The 10,103-nt window shown below is 44.8% G+C and overlaps 1 protein-coding gene across 2 annotated transcripts; it reads left to right on the forward strand.

Moving 5' to 3' along the window:
* Window positions 1–288: 288 nt before the first annotated feature.
* On the forward strand, window positions 289–9,877 carry elovl8b (ELOVL fatty acid elongase 8b). Of its 2 annotated transcripts, none has more exons than XM_077222946.1 (8): window positions 289–476; window positions 904–1,009; window positions 1,230–1,417; window positions 1,578–1,658; window positions 1,799–1,855; window positions 1,960–2,074; window positions 9,058–9,185; window positions 9,424–9,877. In XM_077222946.1, the coding sequence occupies exons 2-8, from the start codon at window positions 952–954 to the stop codon at window positions 9,589–9,591; spliced, it is 795 nt and encodes a 264-aa protein (XP_077079061.1). In that variant the 5' UTR covers window positions 289–476; window positions 904–951; the 3' UTR covers window positions 9,592–9,877. The 2 variants fall into 2 exon arrangements, with proteins under 2 accessions (XP_077079061.1, XP_077079062.1); XM_077222947.1 differs by having other exon boundaries at window positions 310–476; window positions 944–1,009.
* Window positions 9,878–10,103: the final 226 nt, after the last annotated feature.

Below are 10,103 nucleotides of genomic sequence, written 5' to 3' on the forward strand. Positions count from 1 at the left end.
TAATAATAATATTAATTATTATTATTATTTAGTCAAACAGGTAAATTAAATCATGTTGATTTCATATTTTGCTCCCTGAACGCCCGTCCCTGTCTAACACTGGCTTGTCAAAATAAGAGTTAAGACATACATATTTTTAAAATGAACGCGCGAATATTTATAATTAACACATATGTGAAAAAGGCTTTACATTTTCAGAACGTTTAACGTTTTATCCTTTGGTCTATTTGAAAAGAAAATCTGATTTATATGTATGTTTTACTTGGCAATGGTGGGGCTTTTAACTGTGAAATGTGAGCTGTTAAAACTGGGTGCAGTCCAAAGTTTTTCTTGGTTCTGTGCACTTCAACTGATAACGCACTATTTCCCACGTTACTCATATAATTTTGTGGAAGTTCAAAGTTTCCATCTGACCGTGAGCTTGATCTGAACTCTTCCACATAGTGCGATACGTTTGTACGTGTCCTCGACCTCAGGTACGTTCACCGGCAATATGTTGATTGCAGACTTATCAAAATATGGGTTAATCCATATACTGTAAAATAATCATTTGTAGAAAATAAAACCGCACAATGTACTTTAAATTTCATTAAAAATAAATCGGATTTTGCACTTACTGCAAGAATGTTTTGGATAACAAAGAACGTTTTAAAGAAGTTCACTCAAACCATTGTGTTCAAACAGTCTTGTTCGTCATCAAGGAAGTCATACAAATATCTATGCATTTTCATTATATCAGATCTTATTAACGCACAAACACAATATATTATGCTAATTAGATTTATTATAGAAGGGATATTTATTAAATGTATACACGTTTATCTGCATAGCAAAAAGTAGTAGTGTTAATAAAAACAACTCTTGTTTTTACGTGTTTCCCCCTTTTGTGCTGTCAAATTCTAGTCTTGCGAATTTCATTTTAATAATAGAGCAATCATATTAGTGTCCTCTATGGAAACAACGTGGCAGAGAGTGGAATCCATGCACCGCTGGATTCTAGAGAATGGGGGTATGATTTATTTCATATATTATAAATGATTTATTATAATTAAATTTTTATTCATGATTTATTATAGTTTATTTTACTGTATACTTTGTTTTACCATCTACATGTAGTAGTATTTGTATTATAACAATACATAAAAACATTACATCATAAAATATAAACATAATAACTTTTAGAATGCACAGATATCCAAAGCTCCTTGTGTTCCGTCACTTTATTTCAGATAAGCGGACGGATCGATGGCTTCTAGTCCACTCTCCTGTACCGATCATCTGTATATTTTTGTGCTATCTTGGTGTTATTTGGATCGGACCCAAACTTATGAAACACAAGGAACCAGTGAATCTAAAAGCAGTGCTTATTGTGTACAACTTTGCCATGGTCGGTTTGTCTGTTTACATGTTCCATGAGGTACATTATACATTACTCTAGTTCAATCCAATATAGGTGCATTTTTTTAAAGGTTATTTTAAATACTTCTGTTAAAATAACTTGGTAATCAAATCTTTAAAATATCCATCTGCTCATGACCCGCTGTTATCACCAGTGTATTTTTCTTTTCTTTCCACAGTTCTTGGTCACATCATGGCTGGCAAACTACAGTTATCTGTGTCAACCTGTGGACTATAGCCGCAGTCCATTGGGAATGAGGGTGATTACATCTGTTCACTTGTTTGACATGTTGCCTAACCAATAATTCCTGTATTGCAAATCATAATTAAATTTGTTTATAGTGTTATCATGTTTTACATTCCTATAAAGATGCATTTGTTTTCTAAACATTACTTTTAGATGGCCAGTGTATGCTGGTGGTTCTTCTTCTCTAAAGTCATTGAGCTTAGTGATACAGTGAGTTTGACTAATTTAACAGATATGATTAGTGCAGATATTTTCACCTAGGGTAGACATGCAGTTTAAAAAAAGATGCTTTCTCTGTCAATTTCCACATTTAGGTCTTTTTCATCCTAAGAAAAAAGAATAGCCAACTCACATTTCTACACATGTATCATCATGCAACCATGATCTTCAACTGGTGGGCAGGAGTGAAATTTGTGGCGGGAGGTCAATGTAAGTCAAAAATATGGGCCTGTATGCAAAACACATTGAACTGATAAGTTGTTAACGTTATAGTCAGTTACTACGGTTGGAAAAAATCTGTTTTTATCCATATTAGTTAATATGACCCTTTTTTTTCCCTAGCCTCTCAGATTTTTATATTTTAGACTCATTAAATGTAACAATTATGCTATGCATGTAATTGTTTATAATTATAAATTATGCTATGCATATTATTATTTTCTGTTATTATTTTTTAACAGAATATCTACTCACCTCGGTTACTATCGTAACCTCAGTTCCCTGAGAGAGGGAACGAGTATTGCGTAGCTATACGCAGTGGGGGAAACTCTTTTTCCTCGATTTACTGAAGCCTATATGTAAAACGCATTTGCAGTTGCACAGCTAGCACACTGAGTGTCTGGCACGCTCATAGGCTGTGCTGCAGCAACTGCACATCCAATGGCGCGGTCGACTCTGACATGCGACCAATGAGCTAGCCCAACGTCAGAGCCCACCGAGGGGGCGTGGCCTAGCCTATATAGACCCCCGAATTAGCCATTATAGCAGGTTTATACGACTGAAGCGACAACTTCGAGAGTTACTATAGTGCGGCCGGCTACGCAATACTCGTTCCCTCTCTCAGCGAACTGAGGTGCCGATAGTAACCGAGTAGTTCCCTTTCGAACGGTCACTTCGTATTGCGTAGCTATACGCTGTGGGGACGCCATGCAAAACGCCGCACCCTAAGTAACTGGTTACCCTGCAACTCAGAACCCCTGAGCTAACAGAACAAGCCAGAACCCAACAAATATATTTATATACATAACAGACCAGACACTGTCAGGCCTGAAAAATATATATGAGTCAGTACAACTGACAGAAAATACTAACAAAACCAGACACTGTCTGGATTATTAGCACAATTTTATAACCGGCCTAAGTATATGATTATGCACAGTAATCTTTATAGACAAGACCAGACACCGGCGTCGGGTCTTAATCATACCGAAAGTATCTTCGCCTGCAGGGAAGGCATCTCCATATTATAGAACTTCATAAATGTGGAAGGAGAGGACCAGCCGGCCGCCTCACAAATATCTTGAATGGGAAAACCCGATGACCAAGCCCATGACGAGGCCATGCCTCTAGTCGAGTAGGCCTTGACACCGATAGGGCAAACCTGACCCACTGATGTATAGGCCATAGAAATGGCATCCACTATCCATCTAGACAGTCTTTGCTTCGTGACTGGATCACCCTTAGATCGGCCACCAAAGCAGACAAACAGCTGTTCTGACTGTCTAAAAGACGCAGAACGCTCCAGATAAATTCTCAGCGCCCTGACAGGGCAGAGAAGATTAACCTCCCCATCCTCAGCCGAAGGGGGAAGGGCTGATAGCGTAATAACTTGTGCTCTAAACGGCGTTGAGAGCACCTTGGGTACGTACCCATGCCTGGGTTTGAGAATGACTCTGGAGTCATCCTTCCCAAACTCCAAACATGCAGGGCTCACAGAGAGAGCCTGCAGATCTCCCACTCGCTTGATAGATGCCAATGCCAACAGGAGTGGAGTCTTTAGTGAGAGTGGCTTTAGATCAGGGGTTCTCAAAGTTTTCATAGGTGAGGGCCAATTTAGTAACCAAACATTGAACTGAGGGCCGCCAAAGGGGCGGGGGAGAAAAAGAAAAAAAAACTGAAAAAAAATCCCATTTGAAATAATTTTAATGACCAGATTGCATCTCTACAGTTTACATTTATTGCAATAAACACATTTTAATTCATAACTGAGGCAAAACCTGGCGAGTTTTTTTTAACAGAAACTTTTAAAATAGAAGCTTACCAAACAAGTCATCATTATTCACATCTATCATTGCCTGTCAGTCACGTTTCCATTATTGCAGATTTTCGCAAATGTTTTGCGCTATTATTATCTATTTTTTTTTAACGTAACTGAAAAACGAAAAATTAACGGTTGTTGTCTTTTTAAAACGCAAAGTTGAACACCAACATTTTAATTTGAACTGGCAACAGCAACTGCTGCGCAAAAAAGTAAATATCGACAGACTTTTTCAGATTTTTGTTTAAATTAGCCTACTTTTTGCCCCTTTATTAAACATTTAAAATATTCACAAATTAATATGGAAAACATGTCGATTTTACTGGTTTTCTAAGGCCAAATTAGAACCTGGAATTTATATTTTTCCCGCAGTGCTGAATGAGAAGAGCCATATAGGCTATAGCCTGTGTCTCTGGAACCACAGCCCACAGAAAGGTGATTTATAGGTGAGTTATAGGCGAATGATAATAAATGTGTCTGAAAAAACAGCGAGGCATTTTAATTGTTTATTAATTATTGTTTTCTAAGTGTCGGCTAAAAACATTTCTCTATCTCCGCTGTTAAGCAGATGCGCTTTTAGAGAGAAATGCAGCTTTCATACGGATTACATAATCAGAAGGTATTGTTTTCGATTCAAATTTGTTTAAAAGTGGACATTTCAAGATTTCGCCTACATAGGTTATATTGTTTCAGTTCTCGCGCTCCAGTTCACGGAGATCATGAAAGCGCGTAGGCTAGCTACTGATTGTTTTATTTTATTTTACAAAAGCACAATGTTTTCTTGTTATTATGAGTTTACACAAATAAAAGTAGTTGCGAATAATGTATTATTATTTTCTGTATGACCAGAAATGATAGAGTATTTTAAGTTGTTTCCACTGTTGATAGGAAAATGCAAGTGTTCGCGCCGGCGAAAAATTTGAAAGTTAATGGAAGCGCGGCTATTATTAAGCTTGTCATTAAGTCACACTGAATATTGATTACTTGGTCAACATACCCTTTTAAATTGCAATGGGATTTGCGGTGCTGTTTTCGGCCGCTAAACACCACTAAACGAATAGATTAATTTTTTCAAAGCAATGTACAGTTTTAACAGTTTTACAGATGTTTTTCAGATGTTATGGCCGCACTTTGAGAACCTATGCTTTAGATCAACCGACTGGAGCGGTTCGAAAGGCAGTCCCTTCAGGGCCCTAAGGACCGTGGAGAGGTCCCAAGGTGGCACCGAAGGGAGCCTGGAGGGGTTAATCCTCCTAGCGCCTTTCAGAAACCTTACCACCAGATCATTTCTTCCCAGTGAGTGGCCAGCCACCAAAGCATGTTGCGCTGCGATGGCTGCCACATAAACTTTGAGCGTGGACGGGGTGCGGCCCGCGTCCAGTAGAGTAGCTCCTGCAGAAAGGAGAGTACCACAGATACCTCACATGACTCTGGGTCAACTTGATTTTTCGAGCACCAGCTGGAAAACCCGACCACTTCAAAGCATACAGGCGCCGAGTAGACGGGGCCCTTGCTTCAGAGATAGTGCTCAAGATTCTGTCAGGAAGGTCCCCGGGTACCCGTTTAGGGGCCACACATGGAGGGCCCATAAATCGGGTCGGGGATGCCATATCGTTCCGTTGGCCTGTGTGAGGAGATCCTTCCTCATTGAAACAGGCCGGGGGATCGTGTCTGACAACTGAACCAGCTCCGGAAACCACAGTCTGGATTTCCAGAGAGGAGCCACCAGAAGGACTGGGCATCCGCTCTCCCTGACCCGTTCGATGACCTGTGGGATCATCGAAACGGGGGGAAAAGCATAAAGGGGACGGCTGGGCCAGGGATGAGCCAGCGCGTCCCTGTTCTTCGAGAAGAACACCCTGCAGTGGGTGTTTGCTCTCGAGGCGAAAAGGTCGACTTCGGCCTCGCCAAACATCTCCAATATTAGACTGACCGTCTGAGGGTTCAGGGACCACTCGCTTAGGGGAGCGTTGCCCCGTGAGAGCATATCCACGCCCAGATTTTGGACGCCCAGGATGTGCGCTGCTCTCAGAGAGCTCAGACTGGCTTGTGCCCACAGGAGGAGTTCCCTCGCCATAGCATGCAGGTTGCCTGACCTGCTGCCACCCTGGCGATTTATGTAGGCCACCACTGACATGTTGTCCGTACGGACTAGGACGTGGTGACCCCTGAGGTTTGACAGAAAAGCTTTCAGGGCCAAACCAACTGCTTTCATTTCCAGACAATTGATATGTAAGCTCTGCTCCGTGCTCGACCAGAGGCCAGAGGCAGGCTTGCCCTCGTGCAGCGCTCCCCAACCTAGGTTGGACGCGTCTGTAAAAAACACACCTTCCTCCTGGAAACTACCACCATGGTCACCCCCATGTGGTACCAGTCCTGAGCCCGCCAGGGAATCAGTGTTCTTAAACACTCGTGATTCACCATAATACGCAGTTTGACTGCCATGCATGGGTTGGCACTCGGCGTTTCAGCCAGTGCTGCAGCGGGCGCATGCGCAGTAATCCCAGGTGGAGTACTGAGGATGCAGCTGCCATTAGACCAAGCAGTTTCTGAAATTTCTTCAGAGGCGCGCGCTCTTGAGTGAGCCGCACTTTCATTGTCACCGAGTCTAAAACCGTGCCCAGAAAGACAACAGTCTGGCTGGGGGTCAGTTTGCTCTTGGTCACATTGATTGTGAGCCCCAGGTATTTTAGATGGCTGAGAATCAAATCCCTGTGAACTATCAGTTCGTCTCTCGACTGCGCCAGCACCAGCGAGTCGTCGAGATAATTCAGCACGCGCACTCCCTGACTTTTCAGTGGGGAGAGCGCTGCATCCATACATTTTGTGAATGTGCGGGGTGCCAGGGACAGACCGAACGGCTGAACGGTGTATTGATATGCCCTCCCCTCGAAGGCGAATCTCAAAAATGGCCTGTGACGAGGGTCGATCTGAATATGAAAATATGCATCTTTCAGATCCATTGTAACAAACCAATCGCCCGGGCGAACTTAAGCGAGAATTTGTTTGAGTGTTAACATTTTGAAAAGCCGTCTCGTGAGAGCCTTGTTCAAATGTCTCAGATCTAGTATGGGTCTGAGTCCGCCGTCTTTCTTTGGAATTAGAAAATAGCGGCTGTAAAACCCGAATACATTAGCGCGGGAGGGACTGACTCTATCTTTTGAGCTTGATTTGGGTCGCCGTGAAAACGGCGTTTGTTTGCAAAGACGCGCTCACTGCTGCGGGCCTGTTTACAATAATAAAATCCCCAGCCGCCTGAACTGAACAGGGAGCTGCGGGAAGTTTTGCTGTTTTTTTTTAGGGTGGTCCGGGGGCGGGGCTGAGAGGCCTGCTTTACCGGTTTGGCTGGATGGGACGAAGGCGGTGGCTTGGGCTTGCTGGTCGTGGAGCTCGAGCGTTTCGGCAAGAAGTGTCGCATAGCCTGGGACGCTTTCTGTGCCTCTGTGTACCCCTCCGAGAATCCCTTCACCGCCGGGCCGAAGAGACCGGAGCTGGAAACCGGGGCATCGAGAAATCTAGTCCTGTCGGCTTCTTTGATCTCGGTGAGGTTGAGCCAAAGATGGCGCTCGAGCACGACCAAGCTTGCCATGTTCCTTCCGATGGCCTGTGCTGTAGCCTTAGTAGCACGCAGCGCTAGGTCTGTAGCAGTTCTCAGGTCTCGAAAGGCCTCCGGGTCCGGGCCAGCCTCGTCCACGGCCATCGTGTGCAGGGCCGATGCAGCCTGACCGGAGGCGGAATACGTCCAGCGAGGGCTGAGGTGTTTCGGCAGGGTTTGTTGGGATGAGAGGCTCTAGCTCGCCAGCTAGCTGCAGTGCTCGGGCAAAGATGAGCAGCCAAGGCCTCTTCGAGGGGCGGCAAAGACTCATAACCCTTTTCTGCTGCACCATCCACGGAGGAGAGCGTCGCGGAAACTGCAGATCCCACACGTGCCGAGTATGGAGCGCGCCAGGCCTTGGTGAGCTCCTCGTGGACCTCGGGGAACAATGGCGCTGGTTTGTAACGAGGGGCCTGCTGGCGCCCCGACAGGAACCATCCATCCAGCCGACTACGCGGCGGCTTCTCGGGCGTGGTCCACTCTAGCTCAAGGTCCGCGACGGCCTTCGTCAGGATCCGAAGCATTTCGGCGTCGGAGTTTGTCCTGGTCGCTGAACCACTAGCCACAGACTGAGAAGTGGTGACAGGGTCGAGAGAGCCCGGCCACTCATCCTCCGAAGCGGCGATGGACAGGCTGTTGTCGCGCTCGAGAGATCCGCCGAAGGAGACGAGGCCCTCCACGTGGGAGGGGGGGTGCTGGTCTCCTACAAACAGGACCGGTGATGTCGTCCTAGCAGGAGCAAGTGAAGCACGCGGGGACGCAGCCGGCGTGCGTTCACCAACTACCATACCCTCCGGTTGCGGTTGGCTGCGGCGCTTCTTCTTCCTTGGAATAGACAGCGTGGCTGAAGCGGCATCGCCGTCTCGAGAGAGAGTGCTAGCCGATTGCGCAGCACGGAGATAGGCATGCTTTCGCAGGCCGCACATCCGCCGGCAGAGAGTGCATTCTCCGCGTGGTCGATCCCCAGGCAGGAAATGCACCTCGTGTGTTGGTCTGCCTCGTGCAGGCGGCCTCCGCACGGGCGCAGGCTGAACGAGGCATCTGAAATCAAACACAAAGCTTTCGAACAAAGGATATAGGCTGTCGCCGGATAGCCACAGGTGAGACGGCGTCAGGAGACAATGGCGTGCAGGCGAAGTCTGCTGAAGAGAAGCTCGCTCAGGCTGAAAAGGCTTGTTCGACGGTGAATAACAGTAGAAAGCTCGGGGACATATGTACTGTCGCTGAAGGAGTAAAAATCTGCTATAATGGCTAATTTGGGGGTCTATATAGGCTAGGCCACGCCCCCTCGGTGGGCTCTGACGTTGGGCTAGCTCATTGGTTGCATGTCAGAGTCGCCCACGCCATTTGATGTGCAGTTGCTGCAGCACAGCCTATGAGCGTGCCAGACGCTCAGTGTGCTAGCTGTGCAGCTGCAAATGCGTTTTACATATAGGCTTCAGTAAATCGAAGAAAAGGAGTTTCCCCCACTGCGTATAGCTACGCAATACGAAGTGACCGTTCGAAAGGAAACTTGTATTTTATAAATTTAACTGTGTGCCTTTTTGCCTATTCTTTCAGCATTTTTTATCGGGCTGCTGAACACCTTTGTTCATATTGTGATGTATTCGTACTATGGCCTGGCCGTCCTGGGGCCTCACATGCAGAAATATCTGTGGTGGAAGCGCTACCTCACCTCACTGCAGCTGGTAAATACACATAAACACACACACATTGCTAATCTGGTCATTTGAAAAGATATTTTTAGTCTATCAGAGCCTTTTGTTAAACCCTTGTTTTTTTGTTCTTGGGGTTTTTTTTCTCTAAAAATAAATAGCTTCAATAGACATGCCCTGTTAAAAAGATGGGCAGTTGATACTTGTGTAAACATTCATAACACATCAACAGGACTGTTGAACAACCTCTCATTCCATCCTCTCATTCCAGGTCCAGTTTGTCTTGCTGACTCTTCACACTGGATACAACCTCTTCACTGAGTGTGACTTCCCTGATTCCATGAATGCAGTTGTGTTTGCGTACTGCGTCAGCCTCATTATACTTTTCAGCAACTTTTACTACCAGAGCTACATAACAAAGAAGAGCAAGAAGGCTTAATAGTCCACATTCAGACAAGAAGAAATCATTCACTTTTTGATAGACTATTTTTTCTATTGCTGTTGAAATTGATATCAGGCCTCGACTATATTTAGTCATCAGGACTAAAATGATTTATTGAAACAACTAACCTCATATCTAATTTGGGTTGTAAATATAACTTGTCTAGTAGAGATGTGACGTCTTTTTCCCCTTTTTTGCATTTTGGAGCAGTGAAATCTCCTGCTTTGCATTCAACCAAAATAGAACTTGAATGTAAATAAAGTGTAATCTCATTTTAAGTAAATCTATGATGGAATGTTATTAATTGTGCTAAACAGCTTTGTACTACCTATCTTACAAATTGTGCGTCTCTTTTAACAATAGTGAAGTGCACTAGACGGCACTACAGTATGTACGTAACTTAACTGCAGCTGTTCTCGCCAGAGTTGCCAGGTCTGTAGTTTTTCCGTGGGATTGGGCTACTTTTTGGGCTACTAACAGTTGCCGCGGGGTGATAATTCAATAATTGA

This window comes from Siphateles boraxobius, unplaced genomic scaffold, assembly GCF_051911475.1.
Source record: "Siphateles boraxobius isolate OS27281-9 unplaced genomic scaffold, OSU_SipBor_1 9, whole genome shotgun sequence".
Taxonomy (NCBI): Eukaryota; Metazoa; Chordata; class Actinopteri; order Cypriniformes; family Leuciscidae; genus Siphateles; species Siphateles boraxobius.